The sequence below is a fragment of the Syngnathus leptorhynchus genome, chromosome 2 (assembly GCF_054491065.1).
Source record: "Syngnathus leptorhynchus isolate UIUO chromosome 2, UIUO_Slep, whole genome shotgun sequence".
NCBI lineage: Eukaryota > Metazoa > Chordata > Actinopteri > Syngnathiformes > Syngnathidae > Syngnathus > Syngnathus leptorhynchus.
The window spans coordinates 1,465,031-1,492,743 of record NC_141196.1 but is presented as its reverse complement, the minus strand read 5'-3'; the positions used below and the strand labels follow the sequence as shown (position 1 = coordinate 1,492,743).

Here is a 27,713-nt window from a genome sequence, read left to right as displayed (position 1 = left end):
CCCACAAAAGCAGACACCTGGGGCTAAAACTAATTATAGCGCTGTTAAAAGGTGAGCTCAGTGAGGAGGGTGGCTGCCATTTTGGATTAAAGGCCAAAAAAACAACAACACAGGGGACTCATCTTTAAGGGAGACGTGCATTTTTTTCTTTTTTTTTCACCATTTCACCAGACTTGCAACGTATGAGCATGCGCAAAGTAGCTAATTGGAGCAGATCTACCATCAACTATCCCGAAAGTGATTATCACTTACAGAGCCAGCGGCATTTTAGCACCAAGCCGCCAAATGACACACTTGGAGCGGTGTGGTGTCAGACTACAACTTAGACAAACATGTTTATATTAGAGGAAGTCAAACTCAAAAGAATTTTTTTTATATATATATCTATATATATATCTATATATATATATATATATATATATATATATATATATATATATATATATATATATATATATATATATATATATATATATATATATATATATATATATATATATATATATATATAAATATCCTGCCTATGATTTTCCTTTTTTGTTTGCAAATTTTATTTCATCTCTTTTGATGTTACCTTGACCTTAATCTTTTGATTTAATGTTGTAAAAATTCCTTAATTGCGTGCCTCTGAAAAGCACCGTGGCCTTCCGTCTGAAATGAAAATGCCTTACCTTGACTAACGTTCCCCCTTTCAAGCCAGCCTGCGGGCAGGCCGTGGCTTTTCAAACATTCTGACAAAAAATATGCCAGCGAAAAAATAAACAACGCGGCAATGTTACTAAAGTCGAGGTCTGCGATGCCGCCTTTGATTAATGCTTCCACGTGAAAGCCTTTGAGGCGTCGCCCTCTGACCCCCATCTACAATGCCGAAGAACGCATACGTAACATCGGGCGGCCATGTTGCGACACAACATACGATGAGAGACTGGCGACATCTGGCGCGACGGCTCTCGTCGTCTGGCCGTCACTCATTCCTTTGACTTAGGACACAAAGGACTCGGCTCGCGCTGCTAATCTTCCCATGCATCCGCCAGCCAGCGGCCTAATGGACTCTTTGGAGTATATTCCCTTTTTTTTTGTTTTTTTTGTTCTCACTTTCCTCTACTTATTAATAGTGCACGTTAATGTTTCTCCTTTAAGTGGTGAGCATATGCTCTCCGGTTATGCGCTAAGTAGCTTTACGAGGGATTTTCACAAAGCGCTTTGGCTGTTACTTTTCAGACAAAATGACTCAATGCCATCTTTGGAATTGCTGTTTAGGGAAAGAACGTGTCCAAACAAATAAGAATGCACCAAAAGGGTCATTAACTGTATTTTTAGCAGTGAGGCAGCCGCATTATCAATCGCAATTGCAAAGACATCGTCTTTTTTTTTTTGTGGCGTTGGAAAGCGCCATAGTGCTTCGAGAGGTGCTTCAAACTCTCGCCGACAAAAGTGAGAGCTGCCCCTGAACTAAATCGAGGTGATTGAAAGTGGATTGAATGCATTTTCTCGATGCAGACAGTTTGGCAGTACTGACGAGAGGTGTGTGTGTGTCTGTGTGTCTGTGTGCGTGTGTCTCTGTGTGTGTGTCTGCGTGTTTGTGTGTCTATGTCTGTGTGTGTCTGTGTCTATGTGTGTCTGTGTCTGTCTCTGTCCATGTGTCTGTCTGTGTGTGTGTCAATGTTTGCGTGTCTGTTTGTCTGTGTCCACCTATGTGTGTGTGTGTGTTTCTGAGGAGAACGAAGAAAAAGAGATCAAAAACAGCATTAGCGCGTTAGCAGCTGACCACCCGGCCACTCCACCGAGGGTCCCATTTGCTAATTCCGAGTTCCGCGCCACCTGGCGACACCGTCAACACTCCCGCGCAGACACAATAGCAAAAAAAAAATCGACTTCCTCGACGCTGGGAGCAAAAGTGCAGGGGTTCCCTCCCTCCCAGGGGTTAAAATGCCATAATCTTTTTACCCCGCGCTATTCACACATTGGATCCACTCGGGCTAAATCCTTAAGTGGCAGGCCTGGGCGGGCGGGACCACGTGAAGATGCAGCGAGGTGCAGTTTAAGGATTATAATCTGCATCACGGCATTTTCCTGAGAGGTTGGGGGGGAGAAAAGCAGCGAGGTGGTGTTGCGTCGCACAGCAACTTCCTGAGAGGACAAAAAAAATCAATAAATCATCTCGCATATTTATAGTCGTCGGCTCGGCCGTCACCTTTTCTCCGCTCTCTCTCTCGGCCTCGCCGGCATATTTATGCGCATCCTGAGCATCCCCCGCTTCTCTAATGACTGTGTTAAACTGCTAATTAAAATCAGATATTAAAGCCTACTCGCTATAATCCCTCCTGGCTAGCGTTACAAACACCGGGCCGGCTGTCGCTTGGCGCCAGGCGGCAACAAGTTGACTCGCCCGGATTAACGGGCGGACGAGCGGCGCGGACATATGCCGCGCGCCGGCCCGCCGTCATTCCGAGAGCGAGCTCGTAATTTGGATGAAATGAGGACGGAGTGTCAGAGAATACGCCTGATCGCGCCGCCATCAATTAGGAATCGGGCTTTCACAGAACAGCTGGCGGGCTCTAATGAAGCGTGCGCTAATGATCGGCCGTGCAAAATTGATGAGTCATTCATCTCAAGACGTGCCATGAATTTAGCATTATTAGCAGGCCCGCAAGTCGGATTGGCTCCGTGATGCTGTCCCGTCCTGATATGGTTTCGTCAAGATATGAAAGCCCGCTAATTAGAACGTGACCGGTGGTATCACCATTCATCACGATGAACTATCATGTCCGACTTTGCAACGCCAGAACTTTGCAGAAGTTGGAGAGAAACGCTAACCGAGGTCAGAAAAACATCTGACCTGTCCATTCCACCAAGTCCCTACAAAAATTGGGCTATTTAACAGTTTCTCTTTGATGGCGTCCTTGCACACTTGGCGGTGAAGAGAATTTCAACTTTTGAAAAAATGGATGCGGTCTATTATGATCAGTTGGGGGGGGGGGGGGGGGGGGGGAATCATTGCGATGAAGAAAGGGAGCCTTGTCTGCGTTCCCGCGGGCCAGCGGCGTGAGCGATGACTTTATTTGACACAGGCGGGGAAGGACGGCGGAGGATAGCGGAGACGTCACAACATACCCGCCGGGGCCTCCGTTCATATGAGTCACGGCCGGGACGGGGGCGAGTCACGTCGTCCTCCAAACCTTCATTTGCTCGACTGAGTTGGAGCCGATGTGACTTTCCCGTGGCCCGGCCCTTCGGGAGTAGCGAATGGCGTCAGATCCAAAAGCGAAAAAAGTGACAAAGTCAGATTAGACACCGACGCCAACGCTTCACACAACTTGAAGGACACGAACCCGGGGATGGCTGAGAAGTTCTCAGTCGGTGCTTTGAATGGAAAGCGGCGCCAAATGGGAATTTCAATCGCTCAGCGCTGGCAACGGCGCCTTTTTCTCCGAGCGGAGCACCGATTTGTTTGCTCTCGATGCGCTTACCTTATGTGAAGGTGGCTGACGAACTCAAGTACATGAGATGGTCGTTTATGTAACACGGGCTCATTAATTTATATTACATTATTTTATATTATATTAATTTATATTAAATTAATTAAATTAATTAAATTTTATTATTATATTATTTATTATAATATATTACATGTAATTTGTTATATATGTTATATTATTATTATTATTATTTATGTTGTTACAGATCACATCCAGTGCCATTTTTAGACAACAAAAAATACCCAACACCTTTTGGGATGATGAATTACTTGCCGTTCCTAGCATGCAGATAGCATGATGAAATATGACTTGGGCACATTTCCCAACTTTTACAGCGTCAAAGCTTATTTTACCCCACCGAAAAAAAAACACCACTATATTGGAGTACGTACATTTGAGTGAGTCCCCCGCCCCCCCCCCTCCCCACACACATAGACATTTCCTCCCAGTCAGACCTTGTCAGCGTCACATGCTCACGCTGCATTTGTGGCTCTCAGCATCTACGCACCGGTCCGGCTCGCCCCCACGTACGCAACAAGAATGCATTTCGGCTGCGGCAAATCCCATTCCAGTTCCCGGGCGAGCGGATCAAGTGGCCGCCTTCTCCCAAAAACATTGGGGGGGTGGGGGTTCTTTGATAGGTGCCTGAAGAACAAAGGGCGTCTCCCCCTTTGCCTATAAGGTGGCATTTTCCTTCTCAAAGAGAAAGGCCGTAATCCCCATTTGGACACAAAATCCTGTGTACACTGACATAATGCCCCCTAAGCTGCCTAATTCCTCGTAGAGCCTTCCATGCTTCCACCACTCTGGCACTTAATCAGTACGTCTCCACTTCAAGCCTCTCACTTTATACGTCTTGCCCCCCCCCCCCCACTTCAGCCCCCGCGCAGCCTCCCGGCATCTTCTTTTCCCATATTTGCGGCTGCCATCGCAACAATAACAACATCCTGTCGTATGCCCAAACAAGTATCGGCGAAGCGACGGTTGCTAGGATACCCCGCGGCGGATATTGCCATCGGTTCTCATCATGCTCGAGGATTTGACGTTTAATCCGGGCGATGTAATTGGCCTCTTTAACTCCTTGTGATGAGGCGAGCGAAAAGTGGGATGCAAACATAAATAAGGTATGCGCTTTAGTGACAACAATGGCCGTGCATGAAAAGGAGTCGAGCTGACACCTCTCCGTGCCACATAAATGCATGATTTATGATGTAAGGATGTGATGGGTCGCCACGAATGTTGCATTCGATATTTTCGCATGGGATTCAAACCACAGTTAAACCCAAAAAAAGCCACTACCGGCTTTCTGAAATAATCACCGCATAACCACACTGATTCCCCGAGTTGCCCCCACCACCACTGAAAATTCAAAAGATGCCGCCTGAGCCTGTTTTTAATTTTTTTGGGTGTCAAGGACGGATGAGGAAATTACGGAAGAGGATTAGGGCCAGTGAAGAAAAAAAAACGAGGGGTGGCAGGAAAGTCAGAATTCTGACTTTATTCTCAGAATTCCGACTTTAAAGTCAGAATTCTGACTTAAGTTTCTCAGAATTCTCAGAATTCTCAGAATAAAGTCAGAATTCTGACTTTAAAGTCAGAATTCCCAATTTCTGACTTTATTCTCAGAATTCTGACTTTAAAGTCAGAATTCTGACTGGTAAATTCTGGTATTATTTAGGTGGTTACAGGCAGTTTGAATTGTACTTTGACCCGGAAATGTTACGGATTTTTAACATTAATTTTTGACTTTTGACTTTAAAGTCAGAATTCTGAGAAAAAAAGTCAGAATCCTGTCACCCCTCGTTTTTTTTTCTTCACTGGCCCTAATCCTCTTCCGTAGGAAATACATTTGCAAGACGAGCAGTGAGTGTTGGAAGAAGCTAACTTTAGCCTGGGTTGTTAGCTGAGGCGATGGAGAGTCTTTGCTGCATATGGAGCAAGCACTTTTAAGGTCTTATTTATTTATTTATTTATTTATTTATTTATTTATTTATTTATTTATTTTTTAAATCATCTTGAATCAATGGTTCGTCAACAAACAAAAAATGCATAGCACTTAAAAAGTTAAATAACAGCTCTCCCTAAATGAACAATGCAAAGGCAACCCCCCAAAAAACATTTACATACAAATGAATGTTTTCGGGCGGTAAAATCCGCTGGCTTGTCTCGCGTGTTGTGTTTTTGGTTGTAGGAAAACATAAATAGTTTAGTGGGCTGAGCAATTGTTTGCATTAGGCAACAAAAGAAGCCTGAAGTAAATCCCGATAAGCTCCGACAATGTTTGCTTTGCATTTCCACCGCACGCTGTTAGCGTAGCCACTCCTTGCATGCTAATGACAAGCAACTGGTTTGAGTCGATGTCCTGCCGCGCTTTGATTGTTCGATCCGAGAGCGGGCGTGACGGCGGCGGCCGTGATGGCCAGCGCTCTTAAATTGGGATGAGCAAATTGCGTGTGGCCGACGGGGCGCTCCATTATCTCGCCAGGCAAAACCAAACGACTCGGCACGCCGGCGTCACGCCAGCGTCACGCGCCATCATTAAAGCTGGATGGGCAGCTGGAGAGCGAGCGTGCTTAACGACCTTAAAGAGGGCTCCGTGATGAATTCATCAAACATTATACTGGACCCTTTGACAACAGTGGAAAAACATTGCTAATCAGCATCATGCTTTGACAACAGTGGAAAAATATTACTTACTAATATTACTATTTCTGTCATTGGCTGGCAACCAACCAAGAAATAATTGTATTGATTTATTTATTGACTTATTTATAGTTTTAAAGTTGTAATTTTTAAATTTTATTTATTTTTATTATTTTTAAAGTTGTCATTTTTATGTTGATTTATTCATTATTTATTTTAATTCTTCTCAGTAAGTCACAGTGTCCCATCACTGGGTGAGCTATTTTCATAACAGACCCGGGCTACTCATGTTGTCCTTGAGCCTAACTAGTACTTCCGACTGGCCTTAGTTAACTTCAAAAAAGGAGCTCGTTGGCAAGCTTGGAAGACAGCATCTACCCACACTGGTTGATCATCTGGCGTCCAATTATAGCAGCCCAAAACCTAACATCGCTCGGCTGGCACATTTAAGTGGAAATGGACCCCAGCAAAAACTTGGGTCTACCACACCAGCACCATTCTCGCCGTTTTGATGAATCTAACTTGTGGTTTTTACACAGCCTGTCAATCTCCTGAACGACATACATTAAAAGGACCAGTGGAGTGAGACAACAAGTCTCACTGGGGGACCATTCCCTTCCCCTCCCCTCCCCTCCCCGCCTGGTCTCTCACGTCCCTTCCTCCAAACTCGCCTCCAGCCCGGCCCGACATGGCCCAGCATGCGTCGCAGCGAGCGTGCAACTAATGAACTCAACGCCCGGCCCGGTTCCATCTGACGGCTTTTGCGCTCGGCGGGTGGACCTTGTTTACAATCCACCCACCCGGAACGGACGGCGACGCTACCCAAAAACTCACGACGACTCGCATGGCACGTCGGGAATTGTACATAAGAAGCGGCCTAACCTGTCGCACGCTTTGAGAACGGCAAAGTCATTTTTTATTTTTTTTGATATCCACTAAGCGGTGACTCCTTAAAGAAATGCGAGAGCCCTCGTGTGAATAACCGAAAGCATTCATGCGGCTTTAATGAAAGCTCTCCGGGCGAGCAAAAGTCTGAAATTGCTTTGGTTGGCGCACAATGGCGGCCTTAACCGGGGCTATTAATCCCTGACCGCCGAGACCTAATTGGCTGACCAGTGAATAGGCCAACGGGGGGCGATTGGCTTTTAGGCTGCAATGTCACAAGGCCCGACAAGTCGTCCTTTCTGCCGGGGCAAATGAGAAAAAAGTTTCCCCGTTGATTGAAGCGCCCTATCGTCTTTTACGGCCGCACGTTTTGTTCCGTCGCGGTGAGATTTTGCTACTTTGGGGATGAACCTTTTCGCATTTTGACTTGATTGCACTCGCTCCCCTATGCGACAGGAGCCATATAAAAACACTCAGTGGAGTGAGAAGGTATTGTCGGATCTTTTTCCCCGCAGGACGGGCGGTCTGCGGCGTAGCCCTTGGCCGACTCCAATGAAGTCAAGTAGTCCCCAGCCGATAGAGGAGAAAGACAGTGGGGCTGGAGGAGCCCAATCTTGTGCTAATCAAAACCTTGTGCGCCTGATCAATACTTGCCGACAACAGATTGCACTCCTGGGGAGAGCGGGCGGAGGTTAGAGGCGTCGACGGGGACAGATAAGGGAGCCCGGGGCGGAGGAGCGCTTAAGTGATTTCCACGCAGAAGGTCGGATGGGGAGGGGCCATTCGAAACCCCGCCGACCGACCGACCGGGCCGCCGCGGGGACCGTCGTTTTCGTGGCCGACACGACAAACGATAGATAATCTGTCAGAATTGTCATCATCTCATGAAGGATTTGCTCTCATTAACGTATTCATGAGAAACGGCTTTTAATCATCGACGTGTTGATTTGAATCCTGTTGTTTTAATCCCATCAGCCAAATGGGAGATTTTGATCCTCGGAATCGTGGCAGCCCGCCTAGGTGAGGAGGGCGACGTCTCTAAACTAAGCTAAACTAAGGTAAACTAAGATAAGCTAAACTAAGTTAACCTAAAGTAATCTAAGATAAGACGAGCTAAGTAAGATAAAAGAAGCTAAACCAAGATAAACTAAGCTAAAATAAGATAAGACGAGCTAAGTAAGATAAAAGAAGCTAAACCAAGATAAACTAAGGTAAGATAAGCCAAAATAAGCGAATATAAAATAAGATAAGCTAAAATAACCTAGGCTAAACTAACATACAGAAAATCATCATACGAAAGGATCTGAAATATCCATCAACGACGACCTCGTTAACACGACTGGCGAGGTGGAGAACGAAGACTAATGTGGCTAATTACAGCGGATGGATGGACGGACGGACGGCATTCAGTGACTCGTCGCTTGTGATTAAAGCCACGCTAACACGCGCGTCGAGACGCAGCTCGATGGCACCGCTACCGACCCCGTCCGTTCACACATTTTCTTGGCTGCCTTCCAGAGAGGGCACAGACTCCTTTGTCTTCTTCTTCTGGTTCTCGGGCTCTGGTTTGGAGGTGTTATTCATTGAAAATCAATATTTTCCATTTCTTCGGCCACCGAATGAATTATTAGCGGGATGAGCGTTGTGAAGAGATTGAAGGCTTGGTCTGAGGTATCGCTCATCTTTTGTCTTTGGCAAGGACATGGACTCGGTGTTAACACACGGCCGCCGTCGTTTCACATGTGTGCTGAGTTTCAAATCGTACTTGGCACCGTATGAGCAAAATTGACTTTTTAATTGCGAGCAAATAGTCGGGTCTACGTGGAGTGCCTGCCGAGACGGGTGTTAAACGTTATTTTATTTTTTATTTTTTTTTCCTTTTATTCTTTCCGAAAGCGCGCCGGTGGATTCGGTTAAACGACCCGTCTTTCTCTTTCAGCACACTTCGAGAAGTCTCGCTAACGACACAAAATAGTCACTAACTAGCCAAACGGTTGGTCGAGGGGACAGAAAACATCACTCAGCCCATGACAATTATCAACCATTTTTTTTTATATCATTTTTTGTGTATGTTGGCAGAAAAACGTCTGAGAATCAGGGAACACTTTCGAATGATGATAAAACGGCAATTTCTTTTCTTTATCCACAGCCGGTACAGCGAGCATACGAATACGATGAGCTAAGCAAAGGCGTGCTAATTAAACAGCCGCCCCTCCCCCACCCCAATTATACCCGGAATGTTACGATAAGCGATGATCAGACCAAAGTGGCCATTAGGCGGAATTCCCTCTGGCTACAGGTGATGAAGCCACCTGGAATAAAAGCCAAAGCGGTGGCGGAATGGAATTCAAGACATTGGAATATCAACCCATTCCCTCCCAATGACGACTACAGTCGTCAATTTGTAACTGGGCTGGCAGTGAAAAAGCCGAAACACAAAACGGCCTTTGGGAGGCCATTCCGCTGGATGGATCTTCCAAGTGCTCCTCCTCTCCGGGGGACAAAACCATCGCCGGCATTTCTGCGTCCTCCCGAGAAGACAAAGCGTCCAAGAAAAAAAACAAGTGATTTTTGATGCTTTCAATTTTGACACGATTGAGAGCCAGCATGGCGGATCTTTGACTTCCCCCACATTCTGCGAGATGGCCGTTGCCCTTTTGGCGCTGCCGTGAAGGATGGACGGCCAGAGCGAGAGGAGAAGGGCAAGCGAGAGAGAAACTTTCCGTCAGTGTTTTCCACTCAAAGACATTTTGACAGGCCAGAGCAGCTCCGTGGCAGGCAGCGGGGCCATTTTCAAGTCTCCTACCTGCAGCTGGAGGGAAGCGGGGAGCCAGAATAGATACATCTCCGGGCTGGCTGACTTTCCCCCCCCCCCCCCTGCCATCTTCTACCAACACTTTCTTTCCTGTTTTTGACAGCCGGCTCCGAATAGCCGAGCAGGTGTCTTCTTATTTTCCGCCGAAACAGCGGGACCGTGGCACACAAACACTCCATAAACAGATCAACCGAGTAGCGGCCGTGGAGGCAGAACCCGCCAGCAGACTCTCGAGCAGAACCCGAAAAAAAAAGTAACTTTGAATGGTAAAGGCGCTTCTTCACACGCTCGTCACGTCGCTAAAGTTAAAAGAAGACGTCACCTGAACACCGCCGCTATTTTCACGCATGCAAAAGAGCTGAGCGGGGGGTGTCTCGGTCCAAATCGCCTTCGGAAGATCTTTATAATGGCGCCAGTGTTGTCCTGTTTTTTTGGGGGGGGTTTTTTGTCCGGATGGTGGGGAATTAGCCGGGCATTGTGCGGAGCGCCTCTTTTCTCCGTGCCAAGTGGCCGGCTCGACGGGCCGCGGGTGGAGCGGGCGCCGTCGACCCTGAAAGACATCACAATGCCAGCACGTCGGACCCATTGAGTAGAACCCCCCCTCAGGGCTCGTCCCATTGAAAAGCAGCCCGTCAATGGCTTCTTTGAGCGCTTCCCCTTTTGATGTCGGAGGGGATTTTGAAAGGAGCCGCTGCCTCTGGTGTCACCGAGGCCGCAAAGCTGACAGCCCCCCCCCCCTTCCTTCTGATGGGACCGCTTGTCAAAATTACATCAACAGAACAAGACGTTATAATATGCAAATGGAGCGGGTCGTTCAGAGACACCGCTATGAGACCAAATCTTTTTTCTCGTTGAGATAAAGAACGGTCCGGAAGACAAGTTGCCCTGTTGGCTTTTCTGTTACTGTCATGAGTCCAATAACGGTTCCTTCCCCCCGTCGTGTAAAATCGGGAGTTGCGGTCGGCAGAACCGCGACCAGGACTGGGTCGATCTCACAAAAGTTGAACCGGGTCTTTGGCTCAGAGGGAGCCGAGAAGAGCCACGGTATCGAAATAGCAAAATGGCCGGAGGGAGTCGGAATGGAAGCGGACGCTTCTTTTCTGAGTCATGCCGTGTTGTGATGTTTTGCTCGCTGTTGTTTGAAAAAGACAGATTGCCTTCCACAAAGACTCGCCCAAGAGCGGCCTGTCCGGCTGCCCCATTAACGCCGCCGCGTGCTGTCGGGCAACTTTTGACACGACGGACCATTTTACTGGTTTCTCGCGGCGACTCAGACTTTGTGCGGTGACCAACAACGGGGAAGCCGTGCGGTGAATGTGGAGCAGGTTAAACTATATCTTCAAACAAATAATAATCATTTAATCAATAATAAATAAATAAATAAATAAATAAATAAATAAATACATAAATAAATACATAAATAAATAAATAAATAAATAAATACATAAGTAAATAAATAAATAAACAAAGACCCACGCTGACTACAAGGCAACATGAGTCGAAGCAATTTTTTGGGGATTGATTAGACTGATTGATTTCCTGCAGGAGGCGACTGGCGGGCACGGCGGGGTTTCATTTATTTATTTTTTCCCGCGCCACTCTCTTGCTCGTAAATCATCCGGGATGTTTCTGAAGCGAAAGCAATGGCATTGATCACCGGCCGATGCTAGGCGGACGCTTCATTAGGTACACCCGCATGCTCTAATAAGAAATGCCTCCTGCCTCGCTTTGCAAGTTACTCAATGTCATACACCTAATGTTGACACTTCATAATTTTCCACAGACTGAAAAGTAAAAGGCAGAAGATGGGAATTTTTGGAAATGCTGTCAAACCGGTCAGTGGTTTTTGGATCGAGCTTTTTCTCGTCTTCAAACTAGGAGGCTTTTCCAAATCTCCTGATGCTTTTAGACTGAGGCCATTTTCAAATTTTGGCCAGACAAATTAAGTGCTGTCTCATCAAGGGAAAATATTTAAAAGAAAAAAAACTCACAGACTTATATGAGGCGTAATGGAGCTGAAACGTAGTGACAACACTGGGACATAAATCGTTCCAAAATTAACAACAATGGAGTTATCAGAAATATCAAAATAACACACCCGGCGTCTCAAGAAGCCCTTATGATGCTTGATGCTGTTCAAGCCCCTCGTGTCATTTTACCATCAGACGATAGAGGGCGCAAGTTAGTAAGGAACAAGCACCGCTGGAATCCCGTTTGCTCTGCATCTCCTGTCCTCGCATCAGTCTTGCGCACAACGGGAATTTCAACTCACTTCAAGTCAATACAGTGCCGCAAGTGGAGCGTCACCACCCCACCTTCCTTTTTTGTGGGTTTTCTTATATGTACGTGGTCTGGTGCCTGTCCCGCCACTCGACAGCGTCATAATGACAAAGCCTCCACTTGAAGAAAAAAAGAAATGAAATGCATTCAAGTATGTTCCGCTGCCCTGTGTGACAAAATCGCAACCCCCGAAACCAGAACGCCTGGCCCAAGCGCGCGCCTGCTTACGTTTACTGGAGAGGTGGGGGGTGAGTTAGTGAGCGAGGTAGAGAGAGAGAGAGAGAGAGAGAGGGAAAGCGAGCGAGTGAGGGAGGGAGAAAGAGAGAATATCATTTGCGCGTCCCTCTCCGTGTGCTGCAGAGAGGGGCTGCAGCCGACACACGTCTGCAGGCAAGTGGACAGGTCGCTGCATCCGCTAAGGGATCCAATCAAAAAGAAAAAAGAAAAAATACCCCACAACGGATTTACATCTATTTTGCCGCTTTTTTTTTGTTTTTGTACCGCTCCAGTCGTTTTTCCTTTTTTTAATGCGCGTGGAGCTGCGTCGCGCCAGGAAACACAACTAAGTGACTTGCAGGATGAGAGCAGCCTGAGCAAGGTGGTTGTTTTTTTTTTTTTTTTGTCGCTCGTCCGTCTGCCCCCCCCCCCTTTTTTTTTTTACCTCCTTCCACACTTTTCACTGACTCGCGTGGACATATCGCGGCGCAGAGGAATACTGAGAGGAGCGATCCCGCGCAGAAGAACGTGAGTGACAATGCGAACAGCTTGCACTTACTGCTGGCGCTTTTTACGCGTGTGAAAATTCAGTGGTGCATCGAGGTTTTTTTTTTTTTTTTCTCCCCTTACCTACAAGCACAGCTGAGGCGTCATTTAAATTCATAAAGACGGAGAGCGAGAGAAAGAGAGGGGAAACTTGCTGCCTTCCACTGCAGCAGGAGTGATGTAGAAGAAGTCGTTTGATTCCAACACCCAGTCGACTACAGTGATTTTTTTTTTTTGGTGGTCATTCTGTCGGACACTTTGACAAGGGAGCAATGAGGACTACTGGCGCAGTGGACTATTTATACTACTGCATGCTCATCCTGCAGTTTGTGCACCAGCCCGCCGCCAAGCAGGTGTTCCGCTACCGCCTGGCAGAGGAGGGACCGCCGGACGTGCGGGTGGGCAACGTGGCCACCGACCTGGGCATCGTGGCGGGCTCCGGCGAGGTGACGTTCACGCTGGAGTCCGGCTCGGATTTTTTCAAGATCGACAACATCACGGGCGAGCTGGCCACCAACGAGAGACGGATCGACCGTGAGAAATTACAGCAGTGCCAGATGATTTTTGACGAGAACGAGTGCTTCATCGATTTCGAGGTGTCCGTCATCGGACCGGCCCAGAGCTGGGTTGACCTCTTTGAGGGAAAGGTCATCATCTCAGACATCAACGACAACACTCCTTCTTTCCCCTCGCCGGTGCTGACGCTGTCCGTGGAGGAAAACAGACCCATCGGAACCCTCTACCTGCTGCCCACGGCCACCGACCGGGATTTCGGCAGGAACGGGATCGAGAGGTACGAGCTCATTCAGGACGCCGGCGAGAGCTCCAGGCGCGCCTCGGGAGACCCGTACTCGGGGAAGAGGCGATTCGACGAGGGCGCCGGCAGGGGCGGCGGCGTTTTTGAGCTGCAAGTCGCCGACACCACCGACGGCGAGAAGCAGCCCCAGCTCATCATCAAAGGGGCGCTGGATCGGGAGCAGAGGGACTCCTACGAGCTGACGCTGCGGGTGAGGGACGGGGGCGATCCCCCGCGTTCCTCCCAGGCCATCCTGAGGGTGATGATCACCGACGTGAACGACAACAGCCCCCGCTTCGAGAAGAGCGTGTACGAGGCCGACCTGCTGGAGAACAGCTCCCCCGGCGCCCCCATCCTGCAGCTCAAGGCGGCCGACGCCGACGTGGGGGTCAACGGTCAAATCGAGTACGTGTTCGGGGCGGCCACCGAGTCGGTGCGGAGGCTGCTGAGGTTGGACGAGAGCACCGGGTGGCTGAGCGTGCTGCACCGCATCGACCGCGAAGAAGTGAGCCAGCTGAGGTTCACCGTGATGGCCCGCGACCGAGGCCAGCCGCCCAAAATGGACAAGGCCACCGTGGTGCTGAACATCAAGGACGAGAACGACAACGTCCCCGCCATCGAGATCCGCAAGATCGGACGCATTTTCCTCAAGGACGGCGTGGCCAACGTGGCCGAGGACGTGGTGGTGGACACGCCCATCGCCCTGGTGCAGGTGTCGGACCGCGACCAGGGCGAGAACGGCATCGTGACCTGCACGGTGGTGGGCGACGTGCCCTTCCAGCTTAAGCCGGCCAGCGAGATGGAAGGCGAGCAGAACAAAAAGAAATACTTCCTCCACACCTCGGCCCTGCTGGACTACGAGGCCGTGCGGGAGTACAACGTGGTCATCGTGGCGGTGGACTCGGGCAGCCCCAGCCTGGCCAGTAACAACTCGCTGGTGGTCAAGGTGGCCGACACCAACGACAACGCCCCCGTCTTCGGACTGAACGTGGTGGAGGTGTCCTTTTCGGAAAACAACGCCCCCGGCGAGCGGGTGACCACGGTGAGCGCCAGTGACGCCGACAGCGGCAAGAACGCCGAAATCAGCTATTCCCTGGACCCGTCCGTCAACGGGATTTTCTCCGTCGACGCCGACAGCGGCGACATCCGGGTCAACGCCATCTTGGACCGGGAGCAAAGCGAGCGCTACGAATTCAAAGTGATCGCGAGAGACAAGGGCGTCAACACCTTGCAAGGCTCGGCCACCGTGGTCGTCCTGGTGGCGGACAAAAATGACAACGAGCCCAAGTTCATGCAGGAGGTGTTTACCTTCTACGTCAAGGAGAACCTGGAGCCCAACAGCCCGGTCGGCATGGTGACGGTCATCGATGCGGATAAAGGGCAGAACGCCGAAATGAGCCTGTACGTGGAGGAGGAGGAGGAGATCTTTTCCATCGAGAACGACACGGGGACCATTTTCTCCACGCTGTCGTTCGACAGGGAGCAGAAGACCACGTACACCTTCCGGGTGAAGGCGGTGGACGGGGGCGACCCGCCCCGCTCGGCCACCGCCACCGTCTCGCTGTTTGTCATGGACGACAACGACAACGCGCCCGGCGTCACCTTCCCCATCAACAGCTCTTACACCCTCCTCCCGCCTTCCAGCAACATCCGAACGGTGGTGAGGGCGGTCATCGCCACCGACGGCGACACGGGCATCAACGCCGACCTCAACTACAGCATCGTGGGCGGGAACCCTTTCCGGCTTTTTGAGATCGACGGCGGCACCGGCGTGATCTCGCTGGTGGCGAAGCTGGAGCAGAAGCATTACGGACTGCACCGCTTGGTGGTCCGGGTCAACGACAGCGGGCAGCCGTCCCAGAGCAGCACGTCGCTGGTCCACGTCTACGTCAACGAGACGCTTTTCAACTCCACCGTGGTGGAGGCGCAGGTGGCCAGGAGCTTGAGCACCTCCCTCAACGTCGACATTGCCGGCGACCCCAACTACGACCTGAGCAAACAACGCCTGAGCATCGTCATCGGCGTGGTCTCGGGAATCGTGACGGTCATCCTCATCATCCTGGTGGTGGTCACGGCCCGCTACTGCCGACCCAAGAACAAGAACGGCTACGAGGCCGGCAAGAAGGACCACGAGGACTTCTTCACGCCGCAGCCGCACGACAAGTCCAAGAAACCCAAGAAGGACAAGCGCAAGCAGAAGTCCAAGCAGCCGCTCTACAGCAGCATCGTCACGGTGGAGGCCTCCAAACCCAACGGCCAGCGCTACGACGGCGTCAACGAGAAACTGTCGGACAGCCCCGGCATGGGCCGCTACCGCTCGGTCAACGGGGGCCCGGGCAGCCCGGATCTGGCCCGCCACTACAAATCCAGCTCGCCGCTGCCCACCGTCCAGCTGCACCCTCAGTCGCCCACCGCCGGCAAAAAGCACCAGGCGGTTCAGGACCTGCCCCCGGCCAATACCTTCGTCGGCACCGGAGATAACATTTCCCTGGGATCGGACCACTGTTCCGACTACAGCAGTCAGACCATCAACAAGTACAACAAACAGGTGAGGACACGCGTCTTGCGTGTTGCGCTGGCTCTTCGACGTATTCCGTTTCCTCCTCTCGCTGTTTTGTGCGGCGTAATGCCTTCTGACAGGGCGAGTCTCAGTAGTCGTGTTGCCTTTAGCGTGCTAATGTGTGTCAAGTTAGCGCTATTGATCTGTTTTGGTTTGGAGTGCCATTCACATGCAATATTGAAAGGGGCCGTAATGGTTCCGATGAGCTCATTTCTTGTGACCACTCGGGGCCCCAGCTTGAACTTTTTTTTTTCCACTCGCCGCTAATGTGCCGGGAGAACTGCAGACAGCTCGCGTAAGGCTTTGGTTAGGGGTTAATTCATCCCAGAGGGTGGGGTGGGGGGGGGGGGGGGCGGGGCGAGGGAGGCGTCGACTCGCCGCTTCTGAAAAGGCGGCCCTTTTCTTCTCGTAGAAAGCTGAGGCAGGTAGAAGAGCAAACACGTTTTGTTACCGTCCAATAAGAGGCAGAGTCTGGTCATCGGGGTCACGTTAACGTTCCGGCGCGCCTTCCGTTCCGCCCAGATACCATTTGTACGTTTTCCTTTCCATCACCGTCCATACTGTGTCTTACTTGATCTCTTTCCCGTACCTCTTTTCTTGTCTCGTCTGCCCTCCGGCGAGGCTTAACTCTCTTCTGTTTGCTTCCTCACAAAAAAAAAAGAAGGAAAAAAAAATCTTTTGGACCAGCATGAAAACATGGAGGTACGACAAGAGAAAACGAGTCGGGTGATTTGCTGAGGTGCTTCGTTGGGCTTGATTAGGCAAAGAAATGAATTATTGATCCTTTTCTGCTGCTTTTACTTGACATCGAGTATATCTTTTTTTTCAGCCCTGTGCGGGATATCTCGAATGCTCTCTCTCTCTCTCTATATATATATATGTATATATATTTTTTTCCATATATATATATTTTTTTTTTTCCATATATATATTTTTTGGGGGGAAAAAATAATAAAATATATATATATATATGAAAATGTTTTTATATACACGCATATATCTCCCCCTTCACCAGTAATTGTCATCTCAACACTCCCGGCGTGTCTATTTGGCCAGCTACTTCCCGGAGGATGTTGAGCGCTGTTGCTTTTGGATGTCTCTTGCATAATTAAAAGGGCACTCTATCCTCCGCATTGTATTGCGTGTCACTGTGCTCCACTTATATAATTATTTACCGCCTCGCTCGCGCTCTCTCTCTCTCTCTCTCTCTCTCTCTCTCTCTCTCTCTCTCTCTCTCCACTTTTGTCGCCACGTCATATGATGGCAGGTTATCTTTGTATTTTACATTTCAGGTGAATTGTTTGAAGTGACAAGGTCATGACTATTTGAAGTATTTACCGTGTATCGGTCCATTTTGCAGTTTATGGCTTTTCCAGCCATCACCCCCCCCCCCCCCCCCGGCCTGTCATTGGGAAGAGATAGAAAGAGGCGCAAGAAAGACGGCCCTGTTAGAAGGTAGAGAGCCCCTACTGTTCCGACAAAGGCCCTTCGGGGAGGGAGACTGGGGGAGGAGGGGGGGGAGGCGGTATAATACCAACCATTCAATGTAACCTCTTGGTATGGGGTTTCTTTTCTCTGTCCCCCTGGTCCTGCTGATCTTTCCATAATTGTAGAGACAACCTGGCCAAGTGGGTAACCAGGCAACCGTGCGGGTTTATCATCTCTTTTTAGCCTCCTCGTTCCAAAGCAAGCCATCCGGACACTTCCCGCCACTCCGGATGATAAAATATTAACAGAGCGTCTTCACACTTAGCCGCCTCCTCGTCTTCATTGTGTGTACCTTGCCGGACTTTTAACTTTACTATTCTTGGCGGAGCTTTTTTTTTTTTTTCTTCCCCCCGTTGTGAAAACAATGCAAGGCGAGCCCAAATGTGGCGAGGGTTTTAAATCACTTAAGCGTCGAATTATCAAAGGTCATCGGATTCGCTTTTATCGTCGCACCTCGCGAGGATCTCTTAATCCTCGGCAGTTTGTAGTAGGCACACACACACACACACACACACACACACACACACACACACACACACACACACACACACACACACACACACACACACACACACACACACACACACACACACACACACACACACACACACACACATACTGACAGACAGACAGAAACACACACACACAGGCACACTCACGCACACAGACAGACAGACAGACAGACAGACACACACACAGGATTTCTCGCCTCAGGGCCAACGCGGTGAGCCCGACGACTTTTAACCTCGCGGTCAGTCACTTTCCCAACGCTCGGGCTGGCCTTCCATCCCCGCTGCGACATAAGCTCAACCATCTGAATTGCATTTGTAGCCATGTAAACATTCGCGGGAGGCCGAGATGGAAATGTGCGCCTTTGCCTGCGGTGGTCTAGCAAATACGGCTCATTTTGGATTCGCAAAGTCTCACTTTGACGCACTTTCGAAACAATGATCGTTCAAAAAAAGTGTAAACTTAATTGCACCAAAAAAACAAATCGATGTTTTCCTCCTGAATGAATCAATGAAGTTTGAATGTTGGTGGTGGACACTGTCAGAATAAGGCAAAAATCTTTGTAAAAATGCTGAGCTAAGAGAGAGAGAGAGAGAGAGCGAGAGAGATTTCGAGAAAGCCTTGACTTGGTTCCCATCCGATCGGTGGACGTGGAGACATTCCAGAGAGGCTCAAGTTGTTGCAAAAGAAAAACAATTAGTGACTTTTAAGATTCCCAGGCAGGCTCACAGGCTCAGCTGAGGCAGTCAGTCACTCATCAAGTCCAATTAGTTACTAAACAAGAGATTCCACAGGAGCTCTCGAGTTTCATTCACCTCGCCGGCGTCGTGTCGGGTCGGCTTAGTTCCGCCAACCGTTGGCCGCCAAAGGAAAAGAGGAGGCAAGAAGTTGTGTTTTGGAATGGCCCATTTTTTTTTGTCATCTTTGGCCAGCTGAAGCCAAATGGATCGATCAGCAATCAATTCAATCAATGCTTTGGGGTCGATGCTTGATACTGAGGTGCAGAACATCCCGATGACCAAACAAATGAAGTTCCAAAGTCAAGGCACAGCTGTGTTACACAAAATGCCTCTGCGTTAGGTTTGGAAAAATTGTAGCTGTTGGCCGTGGACCTTGACGGCTGGAGACAAACAGGCCATTTAAAAAAAAATAATAATAATCCTCGTGACGAAAAACGAAGCTTTGTCTTTCCTTTCAGCCTTCTTCCCCCCGCCTATGATAAATGCGCCGGCGAGCTCGAGATTCCTCTCAGAACGACGACGACAACAAAAAAAATTCCACTCGTGATTGAAGGACCCGCTCGCTCTCTCGACACCTGTCAAGATAAGAACGATACCGAGAGAAGAGCTTTGAAACGGGAAACCACTTCGGAGCGTGGGGGGGGGGGATGCCACCTCGGCGTCGACGCTCCTTTCAATTTGTCGCCATCAAACGTGGAATTTGATTTCACGTCGCCGTCCATCCGCCGTATGGCACGCTTTGTTTATCCGCGGCCATTGTTAGCCGGGAATTTGTACGGCAAATTGACTTTTACAAGGCTCTCGGGGTTTTTACGATGCGCTTACGCTCATCTAGGCCGTTTCCCGGCGCTGTCGTCCCGTATCGACTTCAGGAGTTCAAGCCGGCTGGATGGGAACATCACTTAAGCTGCGCCGCGTCTCCGACTCGGGGGAATTGTTGCCTGTCGACCCGGCGCGTAGCAACACGGATCAGACGTCGGGCTTGTTTGTGTGACTAATGGGCACCGCCGCGCTTTTGTGTACCTCATCAAAATTGCAAAAAAAAAAATGTCTGGCCGACTCGGGCCTGATTGTAGTCTAACTATTTTGTACAAAAAGGCCTCGGGCGGTCTGCTGTCTAAAAATGTCGCTCTTCTGGATTCTGTCAGTCGCTTGAGCTAACGTGGGAGGAAGTCGCGTATGTATTCCAAGAGACTATTCCCCCCCCAAAAAATCAAACACATGGATTGGATGGATCGAACGCCTTGAGAGGTGAAGACGACATCCTTGTTTGATTTTGGGGAGGGACGCTAGCGAGTCGGGTAGCGATAGGGCAAATCTTTGGCTTTCACAAATCAAACTCTGCCGTATGTTAGCAAAGTGACTTTGAACAGGAGAAAAACGTAATGCCGTGGGTATTTAAAAAAAAAATAAACTGCAACCTTCACCCTGGGTTCAGGTTCACATTGATTTCCTTACGACTGTGACGGCACCTGTTCCTGCGCAATAGCAGCCCCCGCCCGACTTTGACCTTCCTTCTTTGTAATGCAACAGATCTGAAATATTAACAAGTCCCGAAATCCAGCGACTTTATGAGACACATTCATGTCTGGCTGGAAATAAATAATGCATTCACAAGCTTTACATTTGCACCGCCGCCTTTCATGAACACACTCCGCATATTAGCTAAGCGGCAGAAAACCAACGTCCATGACAAGACTACTTGACCGCTTGGATCACCCCGCCCCCCCCCTTCTGGTTTGGGTGCCCCACCTCCCCCAAATGAAATTACATGTGTATGAAGCAGGAGGTGCCATCCATCAAAGCCTGGAGGCGGGCCCGAGCAGAAATATCCGCGCTACCGTTGTACAGTACAGTGGGAGCGTATCGTGCGAAGGAACGCCGCCGTGCCGTGCCGCCGCTCTATCATCCATCCCGCGACACGCCTGAGAGCCTTTTAATATCCTGCATGAATATGAGCAGGCAGGCGTGCGTGCGTGCGTCAGGTGTCTGCCCAAGAAACGCCGTTGGTCAGATTTGAATGAGTATCTGGCCCCTGACGGACGCACTAGTTGGAGGCGGGGCTTAAGTCTGCCAGAAGTGGGATAGGTCATTTTGTTGTTGCTCCAAAAATGCCTCACAAGTGCTAATTTGCGCTAGGACAAAACCAAAAAAAAAAAAAAACAGAACATGATACGAGTTTAAAAAGCTCCGGCTTGAATTGCTTTTGGCTGGTTTGTGTCCAAAAAAAAATGAGAATTTTAACCAAAAGTGAGCACAAAAAGTTGTCAAAAGGCTCAAAAAGGTCACGTGAATTGTTTTTGGCAAGCGGAAGCTTCTCTAATTCCGCCTCTCGTCAGACAAATGGATGGAAGGACTCCAGGCGTGAAGTTTGGCTCCAGGCGTGGGATTGACGGCATCTTGCCCACTAGTTTGGGATTTAGCTTTGATATCACCTTTTACTCTTTGCGCCATCTCAAGAGAGTCGCTTCTCTTCCCTCGCGCTCGCTCTCCCCGGCAACAAAGTCCTTAGCAACAAGCGGTAAATCAACCCGAGCGACGGGATGGAGCACGGCGGCCATTTTGAATGGGAAGAAAAGACAATTGTTAGCGGGCGGGTGGCCTGTTCTAATCCCGGCTGAAATATTGCTCTTTGACACGCTTCGTTTAGCCTCAATTGGTGGTGTGCAACAATCGGTTGTAAATGAGTCGGTGGGAACCGCCTTGTTTGTGGAAATACAGACTGTTGTCGCCGTCAGGTTGACGACGCCATCCGTCAAATTAGCCCGCCTGGTTCGGCGGGGTCGCCGATGATAAGAATGACTCGAGCAGATTTGACTTTTTGTACCAGGTACCATTAAAAAATGTCCCAACGTCGACAGTTGCCATTCAAAATGCGGATGGATGGATAGATAGCTAGATGTAAATAAATAAATAAATATACATAAATAATAATAATAAACTAAATAAACAGACAGATAGGTAGATGTAAATCAATAAATAAACGAAGAAAGAAATACATTAAATTACATAAATTTAATTGATTGAATAAATAAACAATAATAAAAAATAAGCAAGCAATAGCAGTAGCAAGAGCGCTCCGCCCTTCTGCTTTGACGGACGACTAAGCGGCAGCCCGGGTGACATTTCAATGTGTATATTGGAGCTCCCCGGTCGCTCGGTCAGACGTTTACCGTCATCGGGATTCCGCGGCAAATGTTTGAGCAGCTCCGATTACTTTGGCCCCGCCGAGCTGATTGTTTGATGTCGGCGCAAATGTGCTTAACACGCAAATCTGGCCGCCTCCCTCGGCTTCCTTTCTTTTGGGCCTGGGATTTACGTCGGGGCGTGGACGCTTGTGTGCGCAGACTCCTTTGAATGAGCTTTTCTTAACTTCTCTCGTCGAGAATCGCGACACGACAATCGGAGCCCTTGTCGTTTATGTTTAAATCGTGAGCATTAGCGGTGCCAACATGGTTTTGTTTGAAGAAGCTGAGGGGGGGGGGGGATTCTGGCAATGGTCCTCAGTCGCCGTTTCAAGCGCATGCCCGTGTTTGCCCAGGAATCCTTAGTGGGCGATCCATTGTTACTATGGCAATCTAGCGCGACATATCCCCCACCGTTTACTTCTCCCGTGGCAGTATGCCTGGATTTTCTTTTTTGTGAAGGGGGGGAGGATGAAGCAATTTAACAGCTCCCATCAATGCCCAAAGCATCGCTCAGAGATGCACCCCCTCGCCCCCCCCCATCACACTCTAACAAGTTGGCCCTGGCTTGGATGAGGCGCAGGAACACGGCGTTCCGCTCAAATCTTGTTATAAAGCCACCTGGGGAAACGGGAACATTTCAAACGCCAAAGTCCCTCGACGCTAAATTGGAGGCGCTCGTTCGGCCACGACGGGGGGCTCATCTCGTCGCAGTGTCAAAGCTCCCGTCGTGAGTCCTAAATCACTCCCCTCCCTTCTTTTAGACTTCCGGCTCCCCGAGATCAAATTAGACAATGAAGGAACATCAATGAGCGTCTCCACGGGATCCAGTCCGGATCGTTCGCTGGCATCCTCTGTCTGTTATGACAGAGGCGTACGGTTACCGCCACAGAGGAACTGATGTTTTCGTGAGGGCCTCTCGGAAATATTTTTCCATCTGGCTTCGACATCTCTGAAAAGTCCGACGCACCCCCGCTGAAAATATCTTCGACAGCCGCCAAGGCGTGGAAAGAGATAAGCGGCCAAAGATGTCTATACCAAATGAAAATAATGGCAAGAGCATGGAACTTGAGCAGAGAGGTCCAAACGTAAACAGGAAGTTGGCCATTTTGTTTTGAAAGTGTCGTTTTTCTTTTTTTTTTTTACAGGTACTAAATTCAATTAAAAGGAGGCTGGAAAGTCAGTTAAAAATCATCTTTCCAACTCAAGGCCATTGTTCCGGCGTAGCTCGGCCACTCCTGAAAATTTCTGAGCGCCGCCTTTGAACGCGTCGTATTGAGCTTGATATGATTAAAATTGCATCGCGCATTAAGATGGCGGGTCAAGGTTGATGCCATGCGCCGCAAGTGATTCTTACTCTTCAGAAAAACCAGTAACCGATTTGATCAATGTAAAGTTGAATTGAAAGGCAAAGATTTATAAAAAAAAAATAAAAAAAAAAGGAAGAGCAATAGCGGAAGGGAGAGACATTAAAAATCTAAAGCTGCAGCTAACCACGGCCTGAAGCTTTTTTTTGTGGTCGACTCGACATATTTACACACCACAATGCATGTCTCGGCCAATTAGCCGGGATAAATCTGCACTATTGGCAGGTGGGAGCGACGTCGTTCTTTCCCGAGCGAGATGATGAGGATATGAGAAAGCGCAAGACGCTCTAGAATCGCACGGCCATTTTTCACGGGGCCTTTTCAAAGGGTGCCGAGCCCCGAGGAGCGGCTGCCCGCTTGCCAATTTTTCAAACTTGTCACTCCCTTTTCGTGTCTCGGCGTGCGCTGGCGCACAAAAGGCGGGCCCCTCCTCCCTCCTCCCTCCTTTCTTGTTGTCATTGTGCTGATGCAAGGTAAACACCGTGTCGCCCGCCCCCCTCCCCTTTCCCGTCACCACAATGCATCACTCGCACCTTTATGTAGCAGTCACGCCGAGGCGCGTTGTTTCCAGCGGCGCCCGTTTTTTTTTTTCCACAGCGCGTTTGAAGGATGCCCGGAAATACGACTCGTGTGAATAAAACGTCGACGGCTTTGGAAATCCAAGGACGTCGAGCTTCTACGCTTCATCAGATTGAAGCCGACCTGCTTGCTAATCACATTTCCCCGCGCCGCTCTCGCCTCCTTGCACCTTCTGGGTATGGAATTAAAATGCAAAGATACCTTTTTGGATGCGGTTCCTGGAAGTGATGACATCACACAAGCCCCGCCCTGGGGAACTTTGGTGATATGCATTGACTTAAAACCACATTCCCTGGACGCCTTCCCCCAAAGAAAATTGTCAAGGACACACCCTGCAGGAGTGTTGACTTAACTACTTGAAGGGCCTACAATGCAGACTTAGTCAAATACTTTCACAGTCAACTGACACCTTTGGCAAACAGCCTTCACTACAATTTCCCAGACAATGAATTCCAAGTAGGTTTTGTATTGACAGAGACGGCTCGTAACCTCTACCCGGAAGGTGACGATTGCATCGGGGCTATCTCGCCGTTGCAATTTGAACAACCTCCAAATTTAAATCGTCCCCAAAAGTTCCGCAAAGTTTGGAACAAAGGAGTATCGGTTTGTTGTGAAATTTGGTGGAAATGTCAATCATAAGAACCCAAAGATGGGAACATTCAGTGAACGTCGAAAGGATGCGCAAAAAAGTCTCGAGAAATGAACAGGAAGTCGGCCATTTTGTTTTGAAGCATCCAAGCTTGTTGACATACTACATTTTCCAATGAGCATAGGAAGCATTTATCCTGGACAGAGGTCACCTTGTGACATTATGATTATTTTTCTTGAAATAGTGTTTCTGGAGAAGAGCACAGTGGTGGATTGATCGTAAGCTGTGGACTGAGAATTAAGCACAAATCAAATTGTGCAGTAAAAACGTCAATTTTATCCCGCATGGAAAGATTTGAAACTCCTGGTTGAAAACGCACGTCCTCCCTTTCCTATCTCAAGCAGCTGCCTGATTTAATTAGTTTGAGGTGAGGAGCGTCGAGATGAGGGTCACGCTTGCCATTCCGGCCCAAATGGAGATACGTCCCGGGAGACGACGACGTTTGTTGCTAATTTAGGGCTGCTCCTCGCTAGCGTTAGCTCAAATAAGCTAATCACAGACGCAGAGTTGAGCAATTTGGGGGGTCATCGTCAATCTGTCGTCATTCGTAATATCATCGTCCCTCTGTCCCCGTCCTGGCCATTGAAAAAGCCTTCCGTCTGTGCCTCCATCAATCGTCCAGAATAAATAACAGCTCATCCATTCTTGAGGCTACAATGACCAGCCGCGCTCCTCCCATATTGAAGTTTTACAACGAGCATTCATACAGGGGAAGGCATCAGCTATGGATTTCCAGTAATGGCCGTTACTGACAACGCTCGCTGCTCCCATCAAGCCATAATGGATGTCGGGGGCGGAGAATCGATGTTGGATAAACAGCAGGCCTTCGTGTTTGAATGTTATTCAAACAAGCGCCAAGTCCAATCTCTGATGGGAGCGTTTAGATAGAGCACCTGGCTCTCCGGCGCAGCCTCGCTCTCCGGGCCCCGTCTAGACGGCTGTTCCCGGCATCGCCGGCCTTTTATCAGACATAAAGAGGCGCTCCCGTATACCTAACGGCTGGAGATGGTACGACTTCATTCGTATCACGCGGTCGAACGTGTAGTGAACGTCATTTTATCGGCCTTTGAATCGGCAAAAAAAAAAAAAAACCAGCTTCTGTCGTGTTGTTTTCGTTACATTTACAAGAGGATTGACAATAACTCGCAGCAGAAGCACCTCGGGAGCACCATCTGTCTGAGCTGGAGCAATCAAACTTTTTTTTCCCGTTTCGCTTTTACGTGACAGGCAGCGGGGAAACGGCAAAGTCGCGCCCGGTGGCAGAAAGTCTCGTCGTCGACTGTGACCTTTGAGCACTTCGCCCGGCCCGGGTCTGTTTAAGATGAGAGAGGTGGCGCTTAAATGCCAACGACACCCACCGGAGACTCATCCAGCCGGTTTTGTGAAGGAACGAGCGAATTTGACGCTCGGAATCAAATTGCCAACGGAGGACGTGAGGAGCCTCGACAAAAGGGAGGGAAAAACAAAAACACGCTCTTCTCGCTTTTCGATTGCTCTCTCAGTGATGGCTAATTACCCAGCTCGTTGTTAAAAAGAAGCACAAAAGGGAACAAAACGCGGTTGGGGGGGGGCGGGACTTGTTTGTCGTGACAGATCTTTTGTGATGAGCACGCACGCAGTCGAATGCCATCCAAAAGTTTTGGGATGGAGCTCGACAAAGACGTCTTTGTGTACTCGCGTGAAATTGACCTTATCCTCGTCTATGCTTGTTGATTGATGAGGCGACAATCTGAAAGGCATAAAAGCCACACACTATGAAATGTATTTGATTCCCTCTCGACAACCGAGCGTGAAATTTGGCTCCCGCAGACTGACTGGTGCCCGTGAGGCACACAGCCTTGCTTTCTCAACCTACACACGACTCATGATCTCAACTCGCCCCCCACCCCCCCCCCGAGTACGAAGCACAACTGCTCAAGGAAACAATTTTCGATCCCTATTTCTTTTCTAAAGATGATCTACCTCAGTCACACTTGAAATCTTGTCGTGGTGCCACTGCTCAACGAAATCAACGTTTCGTCCATTAGCTGAGAAATAGCCAGCAAACTTTGTTACTCGACAGGCGACAAGTGTTGACAACTTGTCAGTGTGAGGAAGTGTTTCCTCTGAGGCCGGCGACACAAAAGCTTCACCTCCGCCGCGGTGCAATTTGGATCATTAGCCTTAACAACGGACCGCCGTCTGCGGCCTGCGGGCAGGACGTGCTTGGTGTCAAATTGCCCCGCGACGACACGCCGCTGTTTATGCCGTCAACGTCGACGAAGGCAACATTCTTTTGACGCTCGAGTGTGTCTTTATGTGAGCTTTTCCAACAAGGACAAAGCTCTCTGCGAAGCTACGCTACGGGTTGAATGGCGAAGAGGAAGAATGCACGAGGAGGTTCAAAACATTGGGTAAATGAAGTGAAGGATGCTTAAAAAAAATAAGTGCTTTACACATTTGAGATGAGACGGCTCGACGTATCACATTGATGAGAGCGCCACCAGTTAGCACGTCTACAACTATTGAAATAAATAACAGGCTACTTTTAATAACTAGCTGGCTAGCTAGCTAAGTAGCATGGCTAACATCAGCTCTTTTACTCTCTGACGTTATTTTGCAACGCGTAGATGAATCGTCTGCATTTTTTATTATAAAAAGAATACTTTGATATTTTCAGTGGACACGTTCTATTTTGTGTTTACTACTGTGGAGCTTGCTTCAATGTTTCAAAAGAATACAACACTGGGAAATTGCAACGAGTGGAGTTCCCTCAATCATAATTTGAAGTTATTTTAGCAAGCACCCTGGTCCTTTTCTATATGAAATGTGACTTGGGCAATGATGGAATTGTAGCCCTCCAACCCAAATAACAGAGTTGACTGCATTTGCTAGCTTGAATGCGATGTGCTCAATCGATGACTTCACCGGAAAAAACCCAGCGAGCCGGCTCAAACGTTGGCATGAAAATTGGAATTTGGTTCCAAATGTTCCCA

The 27,713-nt window shown here is 49.0% G+C and overlaps 1 protein-coding gene and 1 long non-coding RNA gene across 3 annotated transcripts in view; one reads left to right on the top strand and one right to left on the bottom strand.

Moving 5' to 3' along the window:
* The window catches only part of LOC147059990 (uncharacterized), a 132,417-nt gene that overhangs the window by 101,044 nt on the left and 3,660 nt on the right, over positions 1-27,713 (bottom strand). The gene's annotated exons all lie outside the window — the stretch shown is intronic.
* Positions 12,465-27,713, top strand: part of pcdh7b (protocadherin 7b) — a 66,600-nt gene continuing 51,351 nt past the window's right edge. For both annotated transcript variants that reach the window (XM_085935946.1, XM_085935937.1), the window contains exon 1: positions 12,465-16,208. In XM_085935946.1, coding sequence (XP_085792072.1) covers positions 13,137-16,208 — 3,072 coding nt within the window. In that variant the 5' untranslated portion in view covers positions 12,465-13,136. The remainder of the gene's footprint in view (positions 16,209-27,713) is intronic.